The sequence below is a fragment of the Oncorhynchus masou genome, chromosome 30 (genome assembly GCF_036934945.1).
Source record: "Oncorhynchus masou masou isolate Uvic2021 chromosome 30, UVic_Omas_1.1, whole genome shotgun sequence".
NCBI lineage: Eukaryota > Metazoa > Chordata > Actinopteri > Salmoniformes > Salmonidae > Oncorhynchus > Oncorhynchus masou.
Window position 1 is genome coordinate 25,237,620 of NC_088241.1, and position 27,096 is coordinate 25,264,715.

A 27,096-nucleotide genomic window follows, 5' to 3' on the forward strand; every position below is an offset into this window, starting at 1 on the left:
GGGGACCTTCAATACTGCAGAAATGTTTTGCTACCCTTCCCCAGATCTGTGCCACGACACAATCCTGTCTTGGTGCTCTATTGACAATTCCTTCAACCTCATGACTTGGTTTTTGCTCTGACATGCACTGTCAACTGTAGGACCTTATACAGATAAGTGTGTGCCTTTCCAAATTATGTCCAAACAATTTACCACAGGTGGACTCCAATCAAGTTGTAGAAACATCTCAAGGATGATCAATGGAAACAGGATGCACCTGAGCTCAATTTCGAGTCTCATAGGAAAGAGTCTGAATACTTATGTAAATAAGGTATTTCTGTATTTAATTGATTGTTAATGTTTTCACTTTGTCAATATGAGGTATTTTTTATTTCATACATTTTAGAGTAAGGCTGTAATGTAATAAAATGTGGAAAAAGTTAAGGGGTCTGAATAGTTTCCGAATGCAATATAACATTTTTCCATTACACAAACACCTGTAACTGGACCTACTTTTTTAAAAGTGGGCTATTTGTCACAGATTCCCCCAGTACTGCTGCGCATTCCGTGCACCAGTTCCAGAGGTCTACGTCACCAGCCTATAGGTCATCACTGAACTCATTTAATTTTACCTTTATTTTATTAGGCAAGTCAGTTAAGAACAAATTCTTATTTTCAATGACAGCCTAGGAACAGTGGGTTAACTGCCTGTTCAGGGGCAGAATGACAGATTTGTCAGCTCGGGGATTTGAACTTGCAACCTTTCAGTTACTAGTCCAACGCTCTAACCACTAGGCTACCCTACGCATACATGATTCCAATTCCCCTTGATTAGTAATTGTATATATGTGCCCTCTGTTCATCAATGTCTTGTCAGTTATTGTTCCCATGTCCGTTGGTCTTTGATACCTGTACTTTCTTGCTGCGTGTATTGTGTACTGCATGTATTGTTGTGCATTTATTATTTGTCTTGACCCGTGTAGTGTATCGCCCGTCTCGTCCTGTGTATTAATTATAGGTTTTACCTCGCTCCTTTGTTTGGGTTACATCCCTGTGTTTTTGCATACGTGTTTGTTTTGGGCTTCGTCCCCGTGTCTTTCATGGCATGTTGTATTTTTGGGTGGAGTATTAAAACCCCCTATTACTTATTCCTGTGCCTGTCTCCAATCATTTATAACACGTGACACTATTAGCCACTGTTCGACCCTCAGTATCCAGGGCGGTGAGCCCAAAGGAGACTGTGTGGTTTGTTCCTAGGGAGGGATGAAAACATGCCGTGCTTAGATATATTGCCCAGGGGACATCACAAGGAACAAACACATTTTAATTGTGCTCATGGCTGAATGGCTGCCAACCGACACTACCGAACAAAATCATATCCTTTGATGACACACGCATGTGTCTGATTATTTTGCCAATTATTATTTTCTCAATATTGTAATTTACCAGCCACAATGTGGTTGTGAGAGGATGGTTGTTTTACAGTTCAACATCTATTTTCTATTCCTAACTCTGTTTTCTATCTCTCTTTCCTACACTTAACAAAATGTAACTTACAAAGCAGGTGCTGCGGCCACTGCAAACCATCATCAGATCAGTTTCCCCATAGAACAATTAGGGAATTGTTTGCAAATGAGCCCTCAGATAGATGATGGCATAAGATCAAAGGATAAGTCCAGGTGGGACATAATGAATGGCCCTGTGTAAACAGTCTGATTGCTCTACTGAATCTGACTTAGATTGTGTGTCAAAGGACAAGGCATAATAGATATGGATTTGGGTCTTTACTTATGTGGTTTGTGGTATTACTTTTGTCCTCTACATGCTCCAGGTAGTCTTATTCAATAGTCAGGTAACCCCGATGCTACAAGACAATGAGGAACCTTTATATCACAATATTCAGGGTGTCACATTTCACTGTTTCTCAGTTTATTAATATCATGTTAAAACTTATACTGAGTCAAAATGAACTCATTATGACTTCTCTTTCCCTTTCTAGACTGGACTAAGGGCTCCTACTCCCTCCAGAAGACTATGGCCTCAACAGCTTTTTTTAAAGGCACAGGTATGTTTACTTTCTAAATATGCCGATTGCCTAACACATGTGTATAGACACATACCGACTGATTCTTGAATAATATAACTTATATAACATTAATCAAAGTTATTTAAGTTATACTATTCAAGAAACCATGGGTAAATATCAACAATTGAAATGGACAGATTTTCAGATCCCATATTGTATCTTTAAGACTCTAGACTGTACCTGCAACCCCAGTTAAACTGCAAAATGACTGACGTAAAAAAAACGGTGTTATGTTGGACGTAGTATTTTCAGCATACTGCAGTTATACTGCACTCTACCTGGAGTTATACTGCAGTGTACTGCAGTTATCCTGCACTCTGAATGCAATCTTTTTTCGTAAGGGAATGACTCATCTAGCCAAACAAAACAGAGGCTTACTGCCCACATGAATATGACAACGCATGGTTAAGACCTTGTTATGTTTAATAGACAGGACCTGCTAAATGATGACAGCTGTATGCCTCTCCTATCTGAACAGGCCTCCTGCTCTTCTTACTACTGGGACTGCAGCCATCGTCATTTATTTCAGGACAAAACATCACCTCAAGTTCCAATTCAACGGCCGATGCTGCATCAACTGTGATGTCACCTGGCATGAGTACTGACTCTGCAGCAACTATCGTGACAGCTACCACAGCTCAAACTACAATGTTGTCTGCCATTTCTTCTATGAATGCTACAATGTCGTCTGCAGGGTTGGGTAGGTTCCTTTCTAAATGTAATCCATTACAGTCACTTAGTGTATGTAAACTTCTGACTAACTGGAATTGTGATACAGTGAATTATAAGTGAAATAATTTGTCTGTAAATAATTGTTGGAAAAAATTACTTGTGTCATGCACAAAGTAGATGTCCTAACTGACTTGCCAAAACTATAGTTTGTTAACAAGAAATTTGTGGAGTGGTTGAAACCCGAATTTTAATGACTCCAACCTAAGTGTATGTAAACGTCCAACTTCAACTGTATATATATATATATATATATAAGTCAGAAAATGTATGTAGCAACTACTTATTGCCCCTTTAAGTCTGTCAAAAGTGTGCGAGTTTGAGCATGTGTCCATTAGGCCTTTTATATCAGCATGAATTAGATATAAAAGCCCCACTTTTTTTTCCATATGCTGGTATCCGCACTATGCAGCTGTTACAAGAGCACATTTTTCACTGGCTGTCCACTGGTTTCAAAAACAATGATTGATTGGCAGCTTAAACTTCTTGAATTCAACCATTATTGGGTTCAAATACACATTTAGATTTGTGAATAGCCATGCACAACAACCACAATCCGTAAGGCGCAATTTGCTAAATGAGAGAGCGGCAGTGTGATTCACATCAATGCGCTATGTAGATATCAATAATAAGTCATATCCGTATCACCGTAGACTACACCACTGCTGTCATCCTTACCTCCAAGTGTTTATTCACGTTGGATCATCTTTGGATGCTGACAGAAGTCGCACCATTGGAAGACATAGCTTGGACTGTAGCCTACAAAAACCTATTTTCCCACGATCAATCAAACACATTTGGTGTGTCATCATAGTGGTCTCTGACTTGTGGTCAGTCTTGCTCTGGTGGAACAAACTTTTTTTGTCAATGCTGATTTGAATGTCGGTGAGAAGTGTCAAAGATGTTCTTTTGCAAACATCCTTTCTGAATTGAACAGTAATCCTTGAAGTAATCATCTCGTTTTTCAAAAGTATCTGTAATTCGATTACAATGTTTTTGTTGGTAAGGTAACGGATTACAGTTACCGATTATTATTTTTTGTAATCCATTACTCCCCAATCCTGATTGTCTGGCATTTCTTCTATGAGTACTACAATGGCATCGAACCATGATGGCAGCTACCACGGTTCAACATGCTGCTAATACGACTACCTCTATCTCTAATTCATCCAATACAGTGCCTTGCAAAAGTATTCATCCCCCTTGCGGTTTTTCCGATTTTGTTGTATTACAACTTGTCATTTAAAATTATTTTTATTTGGATTTCATCTAAAATTGGTGAAGTGAAATAAAATAAAAATACTTGTTTCAATTTTTTTTTTTTTATAAAACTGAAAAGTGTTTTGTGCATATGTATTCACCCCCTTTGCTATGAAGCCCGTAAATAAAATCTGGTGTAACCAATTACCTTCAGAAGTCACATAATTTGTTAAATAAAATCCACCTGTGTGCAATCTAAGTGTCACATGATCTCAGTATATATATACACCTGTTCTTGAAAGGCCCCAGAGTCTGCAACACCACTAAGCAAGGGGCACAGCCAAGCAAGTGGCACCGTGAAGACCAAGGAGCTCTCCAAACAGGTCAGGGACAAAGTTGTGGAGAAGTACAGATCAGGGTTGGGTTCTAAAAAATATCTGAAACTTTGAACATCCCACAGAGCACCATTAAATCCATTATTAAAACATGGTAAGAATATGGAACCACTTTAAGCCGTACACTCCACAGAGCTGGGCTTTACAAAGGAGTGGCCAGAAAAAAAGCCATTGCTTAACGTAGGCAAACACATTTGGTGTTCGCCAAGGGGCATGTGGGAGACTCCCCAAACACTCGGAAGAAGGTACTCTGGTACTCAGAGACTAAAATGTTGCTTTTTACCCATCAAGGAAAACGCTATGTCTGGTGGAACCCCAACACCCCCACCCAGAGAACACCATCCCAGAGCGAAGCATGGTGGTGGCAGCATCATGCTGTGGGGATGTTTTTCATCGGCAGAGACTGGGAAACTGGTCAGAATAGAAGGAATGATGGATGGCGCAAAATACAGGGAAATTCTTGAGGGAAACCTGTTTCAGTTTTCCAGAGATTTGAGACTGGGACGGAGGTTCACCTTCCAGCAGGACAATGACCCTAAGCATGCTGCTAAAGCAACACTCGGGCGGATTAAAGGGAAACATTTAAATGTCTTGGAATGGCCTCGTCAAAGCCCAGACCTCAAGCCATTTGAGAATCTGTGGTATGACTTAAAGATTGCTGTACACCAACGAACCCATCCAACTTGAAGGAGCTGGAGCAGATTTGCCTTGAAGAATGGGCAAAAATCCCAGTAGCTAGATGTGCCAAGCTTATAGAGACACACACCAAGAGACTTGCAGCTGTAATTGCTGAAAAAGGTGGCTCTACAAAGTATTGACTTTGGGGGGGGGGGTGAATAGTTATGCATGCTCAAGTTTTCAGTTTTTTTGTCCTATTTCAAATTCTTATTTTCAATGACAGCCTAGGAACAGTGAGTTAACTGCCTGTTCAGGGGCAGAACAACAGATTTGTACCTTGTCAGCTCGGGGATTTGAACTTGCAACCTTCCGGTTACTAGTCCAACGCTCTAACCAATAGGCTATAGGATCAATGACAACAGCCATGACCTCCACTTCAAGTGTAACCATTGACAACTCAATGAATACAATGGCGGGTAATACAAAATGCTGATTGTTTTATGAATTCAGATTCAGGATATTTGGTAGATATATTATTTTGCCACTTTGGTCTCACACTACATGTTGTCCTTGCTAACACAGGTAGTGGAACCGCAAGCACGGGCAATGCCACTTCATGGGGCACCAGTGGCATGACCATGGTGAGTCTAGTAGTTTAGTAGTCTAGTAGATTTAATTAATGATATGATATTGTGTTACCACTTTATTTGAAGGGGGTATGCATAATGGATCTATATCATCTTTATGAAACTAATCATGGCACCTTTGTGAATGTTGCAGTATCATTCATAGCAACCTTCATTCCAAATGTTTTACTCAACATCATTCATGAGGCCGCTAAGTAAATAGTCCTTGCAATTATTGCAAATTGTCTTAGAAAATAATTCAGTTGAATTTGCTGATATGTGCTTCTTTTGCACCGTAAGGCAGCTTAAACAAAGAGCTCTTTATATTTTGTACATATTTTTGATGATTTTCAGTGTTTTTTGTTTTTGCTAAGTCATTTAGTGTTTATTGGGTATATCTGGTTGTTTTCACCCATGGAGTTGAAGGACTGATGGCAAGTCTACTAGTGTGGTTTGGCTATACCTAGCTAGCTAATGTTTGCATTTCACTTCTTATGGCTGGGGGCAGTATTGAGTAGCTTGGATGAATAAGGTGCCCAGAGGTGTCCAGAGTAAACTGCCTGCTACTCAGTCCCAGTTGCTAATATATGCATATATTAGTATATTTGGATAGAAAACACGCTGAAGTTTCAAAAACTGTTTGAATGATATCTGTGACTTTTACAGAACTCATATGTCAGGCAAAAACCTGAGAAAAAATCCAACCAGGAAGTGGGAAATCTGAGGTTGGTTGTTTTTCAACTAATTCCCTATTGAATATACAGTGGGATATTGGTCATGTTGCACTTCCCAAGGCTTCCACTCGATGTCAACAGTCTTTAGACACTTGTTTGATGCTTCTACTGTGAAGGAGGGGCTCATAAGGGCTCTTTGAGTCAGTGGTCTGGCAGAGTGCCACAAGCTCGTGACGCTCATTCACGTGAGAGTTAGCTCGCGTTCCATTGCTTTTCTACAGACAAAGGAATTCTCCAGTTGGAACATTATTGAAGATTTATGTTAAAAACGTCCTAAAGATTGATTCTATACATCGTTTGACATGTTTCTACGGACTGTAACTGAACTTTTGACATTTCGTCTGCTCCTAGTGAATGTGCTTCGTGACTTGGGATTTGTTTACAAAACGCACTAACAAAAGTAGGAGGACATAAATGATGGACATTATCGAACAAAACAAATATTTATTGTGGAACTGGGATTCCTGGGAGTGCATTCTGATGAAAATCATCAAAGGTAAGTGAATATGCATAATGTTATTTCTGACTTTTGTTGACTGTACAATATGGTGGATATCTTTTTGGCTTGTTTGGTCTCTGAGCGCCATACTCAGATTATTGCATGGTTTGCTTTTTCCGTAAAGCTTTTTTGAAATCTGACACACCGGTTGCATTAAGGAGAAATGTATCTAAAGTTCCATGCATAACACTTGTATTTTCATCAACATTTATTATGAGAATTTCTGTAAATTGATGTGGCTCTCTACAAAATCATCAGATCTTTTTGGAACTACTGAACATAATGTGCCAATGTATACTGAGAATTTTTTATATAAATAATAACTTTATCGAACAAAACATACATGTATTGTGTAACTTGAATTCCTATGAGTGTCATCTGATGAAGATCATCAAAGGTTAGTTATTAATTCTATCTCTATTTCTGATTTTTGTGACTCCTCTCTTTGGCTGGAAAAATGGCTGTGTTTTTCTGTGACTTGGCTCTGACCTAACATAAATGTTTGTGGTGCTTTCGCCGTAAAGCCTATTTGAAATCGGACACTGTGGTGGGATTAGCAAGAAGTGTATCTTTAAAATGGTGTGAAATACTTCTATGTTTGAGCAATTTAAATTATGGGATTTCTGTTGTTTTGAATTTGGCGCCCTGCACTTTAAATGGCTGTTGTCATATCGATCCCGTTAGCGGGATCTCAGCCCTAAGAAGTTATAAAAGATCTCACTAAGCCCCAGTTTCTTGACAAACGAGACCGGACTGCATTTTGGAAATGGGGATGGCTGATGTGGACTGATGTGTGGTGAACATTTTTGCGCTGTAGCAGCTTCAGAGGCATCACCCAAGTGGATGCTACTCGTTAGTTGTGGAGGAGTACTCAGTCCAGGCTACAGAGATGTTGCACTGAGGACGACATCAGGGCCAGCAAGCCAACTGCATCATCTGGCATCGATCATCTGGCATCACCATCATCAAATCATCTAGCCTAACTCCAGTGGGTTGTCAGAAGCCCCAGTCTCTGTCATGAGTGGGTACACTCTGTTGTGACGGAACTCTCAGAGCTGGCTTCATCACCATCAGAATCAATTTCTTTGTTTTGTTAATCTACCTAATTGTTATGTGTCACGCCCTGACCTTAGTTATCTTTGTTTTCTTTATTATTTTGGTTAGGCCAGGGTGTGACAACATTTACATTACATTTAAGTCATTTAGCAGACGCTCTTATCCAGAGCGACTTACAAATTGGTGAATTCACCTTCTGACATCCAGTGGAACAGCCACTTTACAATAGTGCATCTAAATAATTTAAGGGGGGGTGAGAAGGATTACTTTATCCTATCCTAGGTATTCCTTGAAGAGGTGGGGTTTCAGGTGTCTCCGGAAGGTGGTGATTGACTCCGCTGTCCTGGCGTCGTGAGGGAGTTTGTTCCACCATTGGGGGCCAGAGCAGCGAACAGTTTTGACTGGGCTGAGCGGGAACTGTACTTCCTCAGTGGTAGGGAGGCGAGCAGGCCAGAGGTGGATGAACGCAGTGCCCTTGTTTGGGTGTAGGGCCTGATCAGAGCCTGGAGGTACTGCGGTGCCGTTCCCCTCACAGCTCCGTAGGCAAGCACCATGGTCTTGTAGCGGATGCGAGCTTCAACTGGAAGCCAGTGGAGAGAGCGGAGGAGCGGGGTGACGTGAGAGAACTTGGGAAGGTTGAACACCAGACGGGCTGCAGCGTTCTGGATGAGTTGTAGAGGTTTAATGGCACAGGCAGGGAGCCCAGCCAACAGCGAGTTGCAGTAATCCAGACGGGAGATGACAAGTGCCTGGATTAGGACCTGCGCCGCTTCCTGTGTGAGGCAGGGTCGTACTCTGCGGATGTTGTAGAGCATGAACCTACAGGAACGGGCCACCGCCATGATGTTAGTTGAGAACGACAGGGTGTTGTCCAGGATCACGCCAAGGTTCTTAGCGCTCTGGGAGGAGGACACAATGGAGTTGTCAACCGTGATGGCGAGATCATGGAACGGGCAGTCCTTCCCCGGGAGGAAGAGCAGCTCCGTCTTGCCGAGGTTCAGCTTGAGGTGGTGATCCGTCATCCACACTGATATGTCTGCCAGACATGCAGAGATGCGATTCGCCACCTGGTCATCAGAAGGGGGAAAGGAGAAGATTAATTGTGTGTCGTCTGCATAGCAATGATAGGAGAGACCATGTGAGGTTATGACAGAGCCAAGTGACTTGGTGTATAGCGAGAATAGGAGAGGGCCTAGAACAGAGCCCTGGGGGACACCAGTGGTGAGAGCGCGTGGCGAGGAGACAGATTCTCGCCACGCCACCTGGTAGGAGCGACCTGTCAGGTAGGATGCAATCCAAGCGTGGGCCGCGCAGGAGATGCCCAACTCGGAGAGGGTGGAGAGGAGGATCTGATGGTTCACAGTATCGAAGGCAGCCGATAGGTCTAGAAGGATGAGAGCAGAGGAGAGAGAGTTAGCTTTAGCAGTGCGGAGCGCCTCCGTGATACAGAGAAGAGCAGTCTCAGTTGAATGACTAGTCTTGAAACCTGACTGATTTGGATCAAGAAGGTCATTCTGAGAGAGATAGCGGGAGAGCTGGCCAAGGACGGCACATTCAAGAGTTTTGGAGAGAAAAGAAAGAAGGGATACTGGTCTGTAGTTGTTGATATCGGAGGGATCGAGTGTAGGTTTTTTCAGAAGGGGTGCAACTCTCGCTCTCTTGAAGACGGAAGGGACGTAGCCAGCGGTCAGGGATGAGTTGATGAGCGAGGTGAGGTAAGGGAGAAGGTCTCCGGAAATGGTCTGGAGAAGAGAGGAGGGGATAGGGTCAAGCGGGCAGGTTGTTGGGCGGCCGGCCGTCACAAGAAGCGAGATTTCATCTGGAGAGAGAGGGGAGAAAGAGGTCAGAGCACAGGGTAGGGCAGTGTGAGCAGAACCAGCGGTGTCGTTTGACTTAGCAACGAGGATCGGATGTCGTCGACCTTCTTTTCAAAATGGTTGACGAAGTCATCTGCAGAGAGGGAGGAGGGGGAGGGGGAGGAGGATTCAGGAGGGAGGAGAAGGTGGCAAAGAGCTTCCTAGGGTTAGAGGCAGATGCTTGGAATTTAGAGTGGTAGAAAGTGGCTTTAGCAGCAGAGACAGAGGAGGAAAATGTAGAGAGGAGGGAGTGAAAGGATGCCAGGTCCGCAGGGAGGCGAGTTTTCCTCCATTTCCGCTCGGCTGCCCGGAGCCCTGTTCTGTGAGCTCGCAATGAGTCGTCGAGCCACGGAGCGGGAGGGGAGGACCGAGCCGGCCTGGAGGATAGGGGACATAGAGAGTCAAAGGATGCAGAAAGGGAAGAGAGGAGGGTTGAGGAGGCAGAATCAGGAGATAGGTTGGAGAAGGTATGAGCAGAGGGAAGAGATGATAGGATGGAAGAGGAGAGAGTAGCGGGGGAGAGAGAGCGAAGGTTGGGACGGCGCGATACCATCCGAGTAGGGGCAGTGTGGGAAGTGTTGGATGAGAGCGAGAGGGAAAAGGATACAAGGTAGTGGTCGGAGACTTGGAGGGGAGTTGCAATGAGGTTAGTGGAAGAACAGCATCTAGTAAAGATGAGGTCGAGCGTATTGAATGCCTTGTGAGTAGGGGGGGAAGGTGAGAGGGTGAGGTCAAAAGAGGAGAGGAGTGGAAAGAAGGAGGCAGAGATGAATGAGTCAAAGGTAGACGTGGGGAGGTTAAAGTCGCCCAGGACTGTGAGAGGTGAGCCGTCCTCAGGAAAGGAGCTTATCAAGGCATCAAGCTCATTGATGAACTCTCCGAGGGAACCTGGAGGGCGATAAATGATAAGGATGTTAAGCTTGAAAGGGCTGGTAACTGTGACAGCATGGAATTCAAAGGAGGCGATAGACAGATGGGTAAGGGGAGAAAGAGAGAATGACCACTTGGGAGAGATGAGGATCCCGGTGCCACCACCCCGCTGACCAGAAGCTCTCGGGGTGTGCGAGAACACGTGGGCGGACGAAGAGAGAGCAGTAGGAGTAGCAGTGTTATCTGTAGTGATCCATGTTTCCGTCAGTGCCAAGAAGAAGAGGGACTGGAGGGAGGCATAGGCTGAGATGAACTCTGCCTTGTTGGCCGCAGATCGGCAGTTCCAGAGGCTACCGGAGACCTGGAACTCCACGTGGGTCGTGCGCTCTGGGACCACCAGATTAGGGTGGCCGCGGCCACGCGGTGTGGAGCGTTTGTATGGTCTGTGCAGAGAGGAGAGAACAGGGATAGATAGACACATAGTTGACAGGCTACAGAAGAGGCTACACTAATGCAAAGGAGATTGGAATGACAAGTGGACTACACGTCTCGAATGTTCAGAAAGTTAAGCTTACGTAGCAAGAATCTTATTGACTAAAATGATTGAAATGATACAGTACTGCTGGAGTAGGCTAGCTGGCAGTGGCTGCGTTGTTGACACTACACTAATCACTACACTAATCAAGTCGTTCCGTCGAGTGTAATAGTTTCTACAGTGCTGCTATTCGGGGCTAGCTGGCTAGCTGGCTAGCTAGCAGTGTTGATTGCGTTACGTTACGTTAAAAGAACGACAATAGCTGGCTAGCTAACCTAGAAAATCGCTCTAGACTACACAATTGTCTTAGATACAAAGACGGCTATGTAGCTAGCTAGCTACGATCAAACAAATCAAACCGTTGTACTGTAATGAAGTGAAATGAAAATGTGATACTACCTGTGGAGCGAAGCGGAATGTTGACCGGGTAGTTGAAGTTCTATTCGGTAGAGGTTGGCTAGCTGTTGGCTAGCTAGCTAGCAGTATCTCCTACGTTAAGGACGACAAATAGCTGGCTAGCTAACCTCGGTAAATTAAGATAATCACTCTAAGTCTACACACTCTAAACTACACAATTATCTTGGATACGAAGACAGCAAAGACAACTATGTAGCTAGCTAACACTACACTAATCGAGTCGTTCAGTTGAGTGTAATAGTTTCTACAGTGCTGGTGGACGGTGGACGTTAGCTAGCTGCTTAGCTAGCTGCTGGGCAGATAGCAGTGTAGACTACGTTAGGACGACGAAATACGATAATTACGCAATTATCTTTGATACAAAGACGGCTATGTAGCTAGCTAAGAAGAAATTGCTAAGATTAGACAAATCAAACCGTTGTACTATAATGAAATGTAATGAAAATGTAATGAAAAGTTATACTACCTGCGGACCGAAGTGTAGATGCGACCGCTCGCTCCAACCCGGAACCGGAAATTCTGGGTGGTTTGAGATAATGAGTGAGGGTGGTTTGTTTAGTTTTTGTATTGTCTAGGGTTTCTAGTCTAGGTGTTTATATGTCTATGGTTGCCTAGATTGGTTCTCAATCAGAGGCAGCTGTTTATCGTTGTCTCTGATTGGGGACCATATTTAGGTAGCCATATTCCTTGGGTATTTTGTGGGTTGTTATTCTATGTTTAGTTGCCTGGTTTGCACTAGCCATATTAGCTTCACGGTTCGTTGTGTTGTTTTGTTCAGTGTTCGTTCTTTCATTAAAGAAGTATATACGCTTACCACGCTGTGCCTTGTTCTCCTCCATATGACGATCGTGACATTATGTCAATTTACATTTTTCCTTTTGATCTGTTGACCTATTCTGCAATTCAGCTTTTAGCTGCAAATGTGTAGCCAACAAGATTAAATGACCCAATTAAACAATATACCCTTCATATACTGTATAACAATATATCTCACTCATTATCTCAATTTCATTGATACACTGTAACCTGAATCATTTTCTCCAGCAGAGAGACAGGTCATACTGTATCAGTTGACAAGTCAAATAGAAAAGGGGATCTTTTACAATGTTGCATGGGGCAGAAATGGGCATTCTGTCACGCCCTGACCTTAGAGATCCTTATTATTCTCTATGTTTGGTTAGGTCAGGGTGTGACTTGGGTGGGAAATTCTATGTTTTCTGTTTTTTTGGCCTTGGTCTACTCTTTCTACGAGAGCCATTACACATTCACACACAGTGCAACACAAATACCTTTTTACTGTAGGCTGCTGCTTATCAATAGATTCTACCCTGATATCTGATTATTTATTTTACTTATGTACTGTATAAGGATACTGCAACTGATAAATTGTTTTCCCGTAAACTTTTCTGTCAAGTTATAGCTAAACACTGTATGGAAAATGGTATTTACCATTATTTACCGTCTACCATCTACTAAAAAGAATAGCTTTAAAAATTGTATCTAGTATTTTTTCTGTTGGATTAAATGTTAGTTCAAATGACTAAACGGTGAGTCTATCATTATCTGATGTATAGGTGACTAAACGAAATGATCTTATGGTATTTCATGAAAAACTTTTGCATGTATGACTCAGGGGTTAAATATGTATTCAACTCCAATTAATGCACAATGAAAGGTTCTGAACATAAGATAATGGGTATTACTCAGTGTTTTGAAAGTACACCCCCTTACATCTGAAAATGTGCCAAAGTGATTGAAAAAAACTAGAAGTGAATACAGACCGTTTTTCTTTCAGTTCTACCACTGTAGTGTACATAACCACAGTGCGTGTGTGTTGGTGGGTGTGGTTGTGAGTGTGAGTGAGGGAGTTGAGGGGATGGTGACTGGGCCCATGTTTGTGTCTGTGCCTGTTGGCACTGAGGAATGAAGTAACTTGGTGGGAGAGATTATTTCATGATACATTTAGTCCGCTTTACCATCCCTTTTAATGCCTTATCTTGTAGCTTTCCTCGAGACAGGCAATTTCACATCAAATAGCATGCACAATGTCACCCTTTATAAGGCACCATTTTTGAGGGAATTAGCCAGGTATGTCACATTTATTAATGCCCTCTACGGTGGTTATGTCATCCTTTTTTGCACCCTTTATTATGGAGTAGGACATAAAAGTACAGTTGATCTGTGTAGTGCAGACTTTATGTATGCTGTATAGACTTTCTAAGTAGTACTTCATTCAAAGTCGGACCGACACTACTGTTGTTTGATTGTTTAGAGAAAGCATAGATGCGGTCCTCAGTATCTGATCGTCTCTCACTCTCTCTTTCTCTCTCTCTCTCGCTCTCTCGCTCTCTCTCTCTCATAGATATCCTGTCGCCAGTTCTCCTGTAACTACTCAGACTGCAACGATGTGTACATGAATATGACTTCTGTTTCATGCAACGCTAATATCACCTTCTGTGAGGTACAGTATACGCTATGCGTGTATTGCAGAAGTTTTGATTTTGAATAATACAAATGTACTTACATTTCATACACAACGTTTGCATGCTATAGTTCATATTGCATCTGCTGTCATTAATTCTTGTCACACCTATTTTAGATACGATCTTCCTGGCCCTACTACTAAACGTTTCACACCATTTACAAAAAAAAGTCAGTTGCATTCGCAACAACTATACCGGAATGTGGTTCTAACATCAATCTTTTATTCCCTTGGTTAACAATAACAAAACATTTAAATGTATTTGTTTTTAAGAGTGTGCTAACAGCATGTGTGTGTGATACCTTCTCAGCTGAAGAGACAGGAAGACATGACATACACTGGTGGCTGCAGTTCCTCCTGCAGTAATGCCTGTGTCAACGACACTCAGACCAACTGTTCCATGGGATGCTGCAACTCCACTGGCTGTCTTAGCTCTACCCTGGCCTCCATGGTTCGCCCAAACACTACAACAGGTAAACCGTTTTTAGTTTCCCCCCCCCAAAAAAAAATGTACAATAAAGAAAACCAATGTCCTGTGGCCTACAGTGGTCCCACTGGTTTAAACCGCTGCCTCTGGATCACATGCACTGTGTATCTCCAAGAGCATGGGTTCAAATCCATCCCACTGCTCAAGCATCCTCTCTCCTCCTTCCTTTCTTCTCTAGCCATCCTCTAATAAACACACTCCATAAAAAAATTGGATATCTTAGTGCCCTGTATTATGATTGTTTTCTATGCTATTCTGCATTTCTTCAGATTCCTTGTAAACTGGGTGCAAGAATCAATAAAGTCAAAGTCAAACCGTACTATGGTGTCCTTTGTGTTAGAATTGGTGAGCCTGTAAAAACCATATCTTTTACTGTGAGGGATTCATGCTTACATGTATCACCACCACATCAATTGGGAGACTGTTACTGTATTGGGCTGAATGGGGCTGAGCTATATCTGTTGGTCTGTTGAACTATTCGTTTTCTGACAATGCATAGTATCTTATCACTATTCCTTTCATTTCAACACATCTGTAAAATGAGTCCTCTCAAAGATACGTATTTTATTTGTTCCTCCAGTGACTACAGTGATGATGACCACCACCACAACCACAGTAGCAGCCACCACCACTACAACTGCTGAGCCAACCAATGTAAGAACTAGCATTTGGGCAGCAACTTGACATTCTCAGGTTGATGTAGGCCTACAACAACATGTTAGGGTACATTTATATACACATTAAACAGGCAGTGTGTGTGTGTGTGTGTGTGTGTGTGTGTGTGTGTGTGTGTGTGTGTGTGTGTGTGTGTGTGTGTGTGTGTGTGTGTGTGTGTGTGTGTGTGTGTGTGTGTGTGTGTGTGTGTGTGTGTGTGTGTGTGTGTGACGGTCATGGCAGTTATTGTTCAGGCAAGTCACCATTATAATAGTTTTAAAGACACATTTTCTCCTCTCCTCCGCTCCTGTGCTGCTGTTGCATGGAGGGGGAGTTGTCTAGACAACCAAAGACACCTTGCTTGTTTCCGCAAGGAGCAACACTGTTTAATCACTGAGTTGTTGTAAACGGGCTCGGTCGTCCCGTCTTAGTCCCGTCTTCAGTGAGTTATCTGTTTGTCGTCGGCTTTAAGAACCGGCTCTTGTAGGAGAATGTTGGTGTCATGTCTTGTTATGTCTGTTCCTGTCCTTTCTCTTCACTCTGTCTCTCTCTGCTGGTCTTTTTAGGTTACCTTCTCTGTCTCTCATTCTTCAGCTGTTCTACATCTCCCCTAACTAGCTCATTCACTCTTTCACACCTGTTCTCTCTTCCCCCTCTGATTAGGTCTCTATTTCTCTCTCTGTTCCTGCTACTTTCAGTGTCTGATTCTTGTTTGTGTTTTTGATGCCAGAAGCAAGCTGTCGTCGCGTTTGCTTCCACCTTGTCCTATCCTGTCGGAGTCTGCCTGGCAGGTGCATCCTGCATTATACTAACGTTCTTTTTGTTCCATTGACTACGTCGGAAGAGGATTTATGCCATTCCTGTTTTTTCATTAAAGAACTCTGTTTTCTGTTAAAACCGCTTTTGGGTCTTCACTCAAGTACATAACAGTTGGGAGCCGGCTCGCATATCAGAAGAGACGAATCTATTCATAAAAATATAACAAAAATTAAGATATGAATAATCAAAAGATTTAAATGAATAGAATAAACTAATTCGAAGAACAAAAAAATAAATAAAATAATATAGGCCTAAATGCTCAAGCGCACACACATTCGTTCGGACTGTCTGCTCAGACTAACAGTCTCACCTGTTGTTCCTGTCAATCAGACACGCAGTGTCAATGAAGGAACCAAAGCCGAGGAGAGAGAGGAAGGTCAGTTGTGAAAACAACAGCTGGAAAATGAGTCAGTAGCATTTGGATGCATTTTAATAATGTAGACAATGTTGAAGCACAGTGTAGAATTAGCCAAAACAAAATCTCATATAAAGCCTGTTCTACGCACAACCTACACCGGCATATGCGAACTGTGAAGCTAGCTGTAGCGGAACGTCAAGAAGCTAGCGGGCCTGCTAGTTATAGTGGTGGAGCCAGCACCTCCACATGTGGAGATGTATCCACTCACTCAAGTAGGCCTACTCCGCGGCCCACAGCAACGCAGTCTTCTACGGACCAGTTTATGCCAAAGTCTATGTCTGTAGCAAAACAAGGCCAAATTGATATCGCATTGGCTAAAATGATTAGTACCGATTTCCAGCCATTTTCGATTGTGGAGGACAGAAGTTTTAGCAATAGTCTAAATCCAATGTACGCAATTCCAAGCAGGAAAACCCTTTCAAATTCACTTATTCGACAACTGTATGAGAGCACACAGGCTTCAGTGCAGGAAAGAGTCCAAAAAGCTACTGCAGTTTGCCTTACCACTGACTGCTGGACATCAAGGGTAACCACTTCTTACATGTCGGTTACATGTCACTTCATTGAAGATTTTTCGATGTCTAGCTGTCTTCTGGACTGCTTTGAGTTCAGCGACAGACACACCTCAGAGAACTTGGCAGAGGAACTGTTGAGAGTGTCCAGAGAATGGCAAGTAGATGGAAAAGTGGTTTGTTGTGTTAGCAACGATGTAGCTAACATATCCTAAGCCATGAACATCCCCTCCTTCAAAGATCTGCAGATCCTATGAGCTGCTGGAAGAACAAGGCCTCTGTCTACCCATGGCTTACTAAAGTCATGACAGGGAGAATCTGCATAGTGGCCACATCCGTTCCCTCTGAGAGGGTCTTCTCGGAAACGGGACAAATAATTACTGAGAGAAGAAACCGCATCAGCCCCTCGAAAGTGAGACAGCTTGCATTTCTGAATGCAAATCTCTCATAAAAGCTCAATTATGCTCAGCATTGCTGTGTGCTGCTGGTTATAAAATGGCAAAAAAGAAGAGAGAGAAAAGAGGGACCAGTTTGATGTTTTAAGAGGGATGCTACAGTTTTGCACATTGTTATTTATTTATTTTTTGATATGGTGCAATATTCTATTAATATGTTGTTCAGATTGTGTTTGTTTTAAAATATTATATTTATATGCACTTTGTTTATATACATTAAAAAGTTATACTTTAAATGCACATTTTTAATAGCATTCTTTTTCATAACAAACCAATGCATTTTTAATACATTCTGGTTAAGGTAGAGTATGATGTCATTTAATAATTGAATTTGAATTGTTTTACACCAATCATAGTCAAACTATCACAAACTGTTTGACTTGAAAAAATACAAAACATATCTTTTTTAAAGAGCCGTTTGGGAGCCAAAAGAACCGGCTCTTATTGGTGAGCTGAGCCGAATGAGCCGGCTCACTGAAAAGAGCCAGAATGCCCATCACTACTCTGAACCTCTGTCAGAGTGATCATTGCGTTCTTGGTCACCTCCCTAACCAAGGCCCTTCTCCCCCAATTTCATGTTTGGCCGGGCGGCCAGCTCTAGGAGAAGTCTTGGTGGTTCCAAACTTCTTCCATTTAAGAATTATGGAGGCCACTAGGTTCTTGGGGATCTTTCAATGCTGCAGAAATGGTTATGTACCCTTCCCCAGATCTGTGCCTCAACACAATCCTGTCTTAGAGCTCTACGGCGGTTCCTTCGTCCTCATGCCTTGCTCTGACATGCACTGTCAACTGTGGGACCTTATACAGACAGGTGTGTGCCTTTCCAAATAATGTCCAATTAATTGAATTTACCACAGGTGGACTCCACTCAAGTTGTAGAAACATCTCAAGGATGATCAATGGAAACAGGATGCACCTGAGCTCAATTTCGAATCTCACAGCAAAGGGTCTGAATACTTATATTTTTGCTTTGTCATTATGGGATGTTGTGTGTAGATTGCTGAGGAATTTAAAAATCAATTTTAGAATAGGGCTGTAACGTTGCAAAATATAGAAAAAGACCCAGAGTTACCTCTAATGCCGAAGATAAGTTCATTAGATTTTACCAGCCTTTACCAGCCTCAGCCCTCCAGGCTGTGTAAGGGCTATTTGACCAAGAAGGAGAGTGATAGAGTGCTGCATCAGATGACCTGGCCTCAACAATCAGCTGATCTCAACCTAATTGAGATGATTTGGGATGAGTTGGACCGCAGAGTGAAGGAAAAGCAGCCACCAAGTGCTCAGCATATTTCAGAACTCCTTCAAGACTGTTGGAAAATCATTCCAGGTGAAGCCTGTTGAGAGAATACCAAGAGTGTGCAAAGCTGTCGTCAAGGCAAAGGACGGATACTTTGAAGAATCTAAAATCTAAAATATTTTTTTATTAAACAATTTTTTGGTTACTACATGATTATATATGTGTTATTTCAATATTTTTATGTCTTCACTATTTGTCTACAATGTAGAAAATAGTTCAAATAAAGAAAAACCCTTGAATGAGTAGGTGTGTCCAAAAATTATTCACACCCCTTGATTTTTTTCCACATATTGTTGTGTTACAGCCTGAATTTGAAATATCTTACATTTATGAAATTCAAGATGGCGTAGCAGTCGGACGTCTTTGTCTTTGTCTCATCCCATGTATATATATTTATATATATTTTTCTTCTGATTCTTTTTAACATTTTTCCTAAACCTCAACTTCAAAATACTCTCCTGCAACCCGCCTCACTCAATGTGGTGTGGATCTGTTTTTTTTTCTAAAGTATTTCTATTTTCCTCCGAACTGGATTGCTTCAACTGAAGCTAGCTAGCTAACTAGCTACCAGCTATCAGCTATCAGTCGGCTAACCTTTAGCTCAGAAAGCTCTCGTCAGTTCGTACAACGAGTTTCAAACCAAAGCACACCGATCCTTTACGACTGGAATACCGGCATATACCGACATAATCTGCCCGAGGATCCCAACAGGCCCCTCAGGTGCAACGTCCCCTGAAGGCCCATTCTGCTAATTGCGGCCTGCTAGCTATCTATAGCATATTGGACTGTTAGCTGATCCACTGGCCAGTTTCTTGGACCACTATACCCATTTTGTCAATTGCTACTTGGAACCCTACTAATTCTACCACTGGTCTATCGACTTCACCGACATCACCAAAAACAGACTTTTCCCCCATCGCTACGTCCCTCTAAGGCCCTTATGCTAGCTTGCTAGCCCCGGCCTGCTAACCATCTGAATCGCCATATCCCCAGCCAGCCCAACCATTTACTGGACTCATACGATCACTTGGCTGAGCATGCCTCTCCCTAATATCAATATGCCTTGTCCATTACTGTCCTGGGTAGTGATTACTGTCTTATTTCACTGTAGAGCCGATAGCCCTGCTCAATATGCCTTAACCAACCATGTTGTTCCACCTCCCACATATGCGATGACATCACCTGGTTTAAACGTCTCTAGAGACTATATCTCTCTCTTCATTACTCAATGCCTTGGTTTACCTCTAATGTACTCTCTTCTTACCATACCTTTGTCTGTACATTATGCCTTGAATCTATGCTATCGTGCCCAGAAACCTGCTCCCTTTACTCTCTGTTTCGAACGTGCTAGACGGCCAGTGCTTATAGCCTTTAGCCGTACCCTTATCCTACTACTCCTCTGTTCTTCTGGTGATGTAGAGGTTAATCCAGGACCTGCAGTACCTAGCTCCACTCCTACTTCCCAGGTGCTCTCATTTGTTGACTTCTGCTACTGTAAAAGCCTTGGTTTCATGCATGTTAACATTAGAAGCCTACTCCCTAAGTTTTCTTTATTCACTGCTTTAGCACATTCTGCCAACCCGGATGTCTTAGCCGTGTCTGAATCCTGGCTTAGGAAGACCACCAAAAACCCTGAAATTTCCATCCCTAACTATAACATTTTCTGCCAAGATAGAACTGCCGAAGGGGCGGTGTTGCAATCTACTGCAGAGATAGCCTGCAGAGTTCTGTCTTACTATCCAGGTCTGTACCAAAACAATTCGAGCTTCTACTTCTAAAAAGTCACCTTTCCAGAAACAAGTCTCTTACCGTTGCAGCTTGCTATAGACCACCCTCTGCCCCCAGCTGTGCCCTGGACACCATATGTGAATTGATTGTTCCCCATCTATCTTCTGAGCTTGTGCTGCTAGGTGACCTAAACTGGGACATGCTTAACACCCCGGCCATCCTACAATCTAAGTTTGATGCCCTCAATCTCACACAAATTATCAATGAACCTACCAGGTACAACCCCAAATTCGTAAACATGGGCACCCTAATAGATATCATCCGAACTAACTCGCCCTAAAAATACACCGCTGCTGTTTTTAACCAAGATCTCAGCGATCACTGCCTCATTGCCTGCATCCGTAATGGCTCTGCGGTCAAACGACCACCCCTCATCACTGTCAAATGTTCCCTAAAACACTTCTGCGAACAGGCCTTTCTATTTGACCTGGCCGGGGTATCCTGGAATGACATTGACCTCATCCCGTCAGTAGAGGATGCCTGGTTATTCTTTTAAAGTGCCTTCCTCGCCATCTTAAATAGGCATGCTCCATTCAAAAAATTTAGAACTAGGAATAGATATAGCCTTAGCTTCACTCCAGACCTGTCTGCCCTTGAAGAACACAAAAACATCATGTGGCGTTCTGCATTAGCATCGAATAGCCCCCGTGATATGCAACTTTTTAGGGAAGTTAGGAACCAATATACACAGGCAGTTAAGGTCTAAGCTAAGGCTAGCTTTTTCAAACAGAAATTTGCATCCTGTAGTACAAACACAAAAAAGTTCGGGGACACTGTAAAGTCCATGGAGAATAAGAGCACCTCCTCCCAGCTGCCCACTGCACTGCGGCTAGGAAACACTGTCACTACCGATAAATCGACGATAATTGAGAATTTCAATAATTATTTTTCTACAGCTGGCCATGCTTTCCACCTGGCTACCCCTACCCTGGTCAACAGCCCTGCGCTCCCCACAGCAACTCACCCAAACCTTCCCCACTTCTCCTTCACCCAAATCCAGATAGCTGGTGTTCTGAAAGAGCTGCAAAATCTGGACCACTACAAATCAGCCGGGCTAGACAATCTGGATCCCTCTCTTTCTAAAATTATCTGCCAAAATTATTGCAACCCCTATTACTAGCCTGTTCAACCTCTCTTTCATATCATCTGAGATTCCCATAGATTGGAAAGCTGCCGTGGTCATCCCCCTCTTCAAAGGGGGAGACACACTACAGTCGTGGCCAAAAGTTTTGAGAATGACACAAATATTAATTTACACAAAGTTTGCTGCTTTAGTGTCTTTAGATATTTTTGTCAGATGTTACTATGGAATACTGAAGTATAATTACAAGCATTTCATGAGTGTCAAAGGCTTTTATTGACAATTACATGAGGTTGATGAAAAGGGTTAATATTTGCAGTGTTGACCCTTATTTTTCAAGACCTCTGCAAACCATCCTGGCATGCTGTCAATTAACTTCTGGGCCACATCCTGACTGATGGCAGCCCATTCTTGCATAATCAATGCTTGGAGTTTGTCAGAATTTGTGGGGTTTTGTTTGTCCACCCACATCTTGAGGATTGACTCAAAGGTCTGGGGAATTTCCTGGCCATGGACCAAAATATCGATGTTTAGTTCCCAGAGCCACTTAGTTATCACTTTTGCCTTATGGCAAGGTGTTCCATTATGCTGGAAAAGGCATTGTTCATCACCAAACACTTCCTGGATGGTTGGAAGAAGTTGCTCTCGGAGGATGTGTTGGTACCATTCTTTGTTCATGGCTGTGTTCTTAAGCAAAATTGTGAGTGAGCCCACTCCCTTGGCTGAGAAGCAACCCCACACATGTCTCAGGATGCTTTACTGTTGGCATGACACAGGACTGATGGTAGTGCTCATCTTGTCTTCTCTGGACAAGCTTTTTTCCGGATGCCCCCCAAAAATGGAAAGGGGATTCATCAGAGGAAATTTCTTTACCCCAGTCCTCAGCAGTCCAATCCCTGTACCTTTTGCAGAATATCAGTCTGTCCCTGATGTTTTTCCTGGAGAAAAGTGGCTTCTTTGCTGCCCTTCTTGACACCAGGCCATCCTCCAAAAGTCTTCACCTCACTGTGCATGCAGATGCACTCACACCTGCCTACTGCTTTTCCTGAGCAAGCTCTGTACTGGTGGTGCCCCGATCCCACAGCTAAATCAACGTTAGGAGACGTTCCAGGCGCTTGCTGGACTTTCTTTGGCGCCCTGAAGCCTTCTTCACAACAATTGAACCGCTCTCCTTGAAGTTCTTGATGATCCAAAAATGGTTGATTTAGGTGCAATCTCATTGGCAGCAATATCCTTGCATGTGAAATACTTTTTGTGCAAAACAATGATGACTACACGTGTTTCCTTGCAGGTAACCATGATTGACAGAGGATGAACAATGATTCCAAGCACCACCCTCCTTTTGAAGCTTCCAGTCTGTTATTTGAACTCAATCAGCATGACAGAATGATCTCCAGCCTTGTCCTTATCAACACTAACACCTGTGTTAATGAGAGAATCATTGACATGATGTCAGCTGATCCTTTTGTGGCAGGGCTGAAATGCAGTCTAAATGTTTTTGGGGGATTCAGTTCATTTGCATGGCAACGAGGGACTTTGCAATGTATTGCAATTCATCTGATCACTCTTCATAACATTCTGGAGTGTATGCAAATTGCCATCATACAAACTGAGGCAGCAGACTTTGTGAAAATTAATATTTGTGCCATTCTCAAAACTTTTGGCCACGACTGTACAATTATCTGTAAGGTTCCTTAATCAATCAGTGATTTTCAAACACAGATTCAACCACAAAGACCAGGGAGGTTTTCCAATGTTTCGCAAAGAAGATCACCTGTTTGTAGATAGGCAAAAAAAGAATCTGGCATTGAATAGCCCTATGAGCATGGTGAAGTTATTAATTATGGTGTATCAATACACTCAGTGACTACAAATATATAGGCATCCTTCTGAACTCAGTTGCCGAAGAGGAATGAAACCATTCAGGGATTTCACCATGAGTTTAATTGTAGTTACTCCACAATATGTACCTAATTGACAGAGTGAAAAGAAGGAAGCCTGTAAAAATATTCCAAAACATGCATCTTGTTTGCAACAAGGCACTAAATTAACACATTCGTGTCCTGAATACAAAGTGTTATGTCTGGGGCAAATTCAATACAAAACTATACTGAGTACCACTCTCCATATTTTCAAGCATAGTGGTGGTGGCATCGTGTTATGGGGGTTGAATACTTATCTTATCAAGATACTGTACATTGGTGTTTTATTTTTGTACATTTTTTGGTCTTGTTTAAATTTTTCTTTCACTCTGAGATTATAGAGTAGTTTGTGTAGATCGTTGACAAAAAAATGACAATTACATACATTTTTATCCCACTTTGTAACACAACAAAATGTGGAAAAAGTCAAGGGGTGTGAATACTTTGTTTTTTAAAACGGTTATAAAGGTTATTTTATTTTCATGACTGTCTTCCTCCATAATCATCAGTTACACGATTATACGGTAACTATCCATCCCTAGTGTGTGTGTGTGTGTGTGTGTGTGTGTGTGTGTGTGTGTGTGTGTGTGTGTGTGTGTGTGTGTGTGTGTGTGTGCGCATGCAAATGACTCAATGTCAGTGAATTTAACAGTCTTTATTAACATTATCCATCTATTTGCAGAAACTTAAGAGGTGTCAGATGTTTCAGTGCACAGAGCAGAACTGTTACAAGACTTGGATAACCAAAGACCCAATGCCTTGTCCCCTCAACCAGCCCTACTGTGAGGTAGGCTTAAAAGTGCACCCCCACCCTACCCTATTCATCATTCTATACCCATAGTAGACAAACTAGACATCCTTCATTGAACTGTAAATGCTGTAGGATACAAATGTACACTTTAAGTATTTCATAACAAAAGAAGGAAAATACATTTGGCCACGACAAGAATGATTATCTGTTATGATCTCAATAACATCACTCAGACAAGAGAGAATTTCCTTTCGCAAATCTCGTACATTCTTAAACTCATTAAACTCCATGCATTCTCAATCCACGTTTCTCTTTTCAGCTGAAAAAGATGACAACTGGTTCAACAACGATCTGGATGGGAGGCTGCAATGCCAACTGCACAAGAAACACCTGGTGTACGACCACAACAGATACATGCCACCAAGAGTGCTGCAACACCTCCATGACCTCCTGCCTCAAGCTGGATGGTACTCTGAACGTTCCTTCTTCTGACGCTAGGGGTCTGCACTTCCCTTTAGCATTGGTCACTGCTGCTCTGCTGGTTTGTCTGCTCAGCATTGGTTCTCTGGTTTAAACTGGGTCGTGTTCAGCAGGTACCAAGCGGAAAAAAATGTATTGAAAGAGGGAGGAAATTCTTTGACTTGTCCGTTGCAAAATGGTTTAAATTGTTGCCTGTTGTGTGACTTAATGAACACAACCCTGATGTGTCGACCTACTGAGCCATTGCTTGAATAACATACAGCGGTAGTAGTTAGCACAGAAAAACCTGGTTTCCATTCCACATGAATAGTATACTGGTTGTAGGTCGAGCCTACTCTGTTTTTGTTTGTTTGTGGGTTTGCTTGTATATGAGATGTATTGAGGAACTGTATATGAGGGCTCATATGTGCTTTTGAAAAATGTAGGCAATTTAAGTGATAATGATTCCCCTATGTGAGTCCAAACCAAATGGGTTTAAAGGGTATTATTGAAGAATATGATGATTAATATGGCTACAGAAAGCTACTCGACCATACCATCAACCCATTTATAAATCAGTAATGTGTCAAACATAATCCACAGAAGAGGGTAGCTATTTATGATCATAGATGACTGACCTAATGTATGGTAGGGTAATTAATTATCTGCTTTTTGATACTTATTGAGATTTGTGTAAGTTGATGTTTACAATTGTGACATTTTCATAAATGTCCTCTTTTTTTAGGCACACTGTTATTTTCTTTCGCCAGTGGTTTGCATGATGACTTGCATGTTTTCTTTGATTTTGCACTTGCAAAGACCTTCTAGCCTAGTCTCAGATCAGGTTGTGCTCTTGCTCACTCAATTGCTCATTGACAAACCAAACATGCCCAGGACAAGGAGTTGGCATGATAGCACAAACTGACTGGCACTCAGGCTAAAGGCTTTCTCCAATACAAAAGCAAATATCTGTTCTTTACAGATATTGCATAATGACTCAGTTATTACCTAGTCTTAGAAAGCATATTGTGAAAGACAGATTTTTGCACTTGTAAAAAAACAACAACATATATGTTGGGCTATAGAAGGTGTTTGAAATATTTGTGCTGACGCATTGAGGTGTAATTCATATCTGTGAATGTAGTCATACACTGTACAACTGTAATGTGTTTTTTACTCCTTTTATTATTTCGCTGTATTCTTATTTATAATTCACCCTCATAACAATATGGAAATTGATTTATAAAAATTGGTTATGAAATTGGGTTATAAAAAATGGCAAAGTGTGTATTTTACAGTAGTTTCATGGAAAGTTGCCATACAACACCTGATATGGCATATCTAATATTTGGAGAAAAGTTACAAAAAGAAATGTGTCATGTTGGATACTTTCTACATTGTGTATATTGTACAAACTGTAACAACTGATTTTAAAGTCACCTAAATATAAATTAAATAAATGTTTGACCAAAACAAAATGTGAATATTTTCTTTGAAATTGTCTGCAGAGCTCACCTGTTATGAGATTTATTTAGCTATTTGAATCAACTAGACTTAACAAACACTGCATCAACAGAAACACAAAAGATTATCAACAAGAGGACAGGCCAGGTCCTTATAGACTTGTTCTTATTTAGAATTTGTACCTTATAAAGTATTGGCCATTTGGAATTCATACATAGATTAAAAGTTCTGATTAAAACATTTAAATTATGACAAAACATTATTATGTATTACGTGCCTCAATGCACCATGCATTAGAATTTGATTACCATGGAGATGGCTGTTAAAACCACATACAAATAATACATTTTCTGTAGCTGTGGCTAAAACCATAGATATACAAACACTAATGGTATATTGTCTATGTTTAAAGCAATATTGTTGAAATATCATTACAATTGTAAAGGTTGTGTCAAGCCCTGGTCGAAATATATTATGTTTATTTGTCATTTATTCGGTCAGGCCAGGGTGTGACATGGGTTATTGTGGTGTGCTTTTGTCTTGGGGTTTTGTGGGATGTCTAGCATTAGTCTATGGCTGCCTGAGGCGGTTCTCAATCAGAGTCAGGTGATTATCGTTGTCTCTGATTGGGAACCATATTTAGGCAGCCATATTCTTTGTGTGTTTCGTGGGTGATTGTCCTTAGTGTCCTTGTTCCTGTCTCTATGTTAGTTTACACTAGTATAGGCGTTTTCGTTACGTTCATTTCGTTCTTTGTTTTTGTAGTATTTGTATTGATTCGTGTTTACGTTTGTTAATTAAACATGGATCGCAATCTACATGCTGCATTTTGGTCAGACTCTCCTTCGCCTACAGAAAACCGTAACAGGTTGCATCATCTTACCAGCATCAATGATGTCATAATCAA

The 27,096-nt window shown here is 41.9% G+C and overlaps 1 protein-coding gene across 1 annotated transcript in view; it reads left to right on the forward strand.

The window, feature by feature from the left end:
- The window catches only part of LOC135522415 (serine-rich adhesin for platelets-like), a 31,062-nt gene extending 4,048 nt beyond the window's left edge, over positions 1–27,014 (forward strand). The window contains exons 2-9 of the mRNA XM_064948640.1: positions 1,979–2,044; positions 2,544–2,765; positions 5,590–5,648; positions 13,963–14,061; positions 14,393–14,555; positions 15,150–15,223; positions 24,198–24,302; positions 24,586–27,014. Of these exons, the coding sequence (XP_064804712.1) occupies positions 2,014–2,044; positions 2,544–2,765; positions 5,590–5,648; positions 13,963–14,061; positions 14,393–14,555; positions 15,150–15,223; positions 24,198–24,302; positions 24,586–24,840 (1,008 nt within the window). The 5' untranslated portion in view covers positions 1,979–2,013 and the 3' untranslated portion in view covers positions 24,841–27,014. The remainder of the gene's footprint in view (positions 1–1,978; positions 2,045–2,543; positions 2,766–5,589; positions 5,649–13,962; positions 14,062–14,392; positions 14,556–15,149; positions 15,224–24,197; positions 24,303–24,585) is intronic.
- Positions 27,015–27,096: the final 82 nt, after the last annotated feature.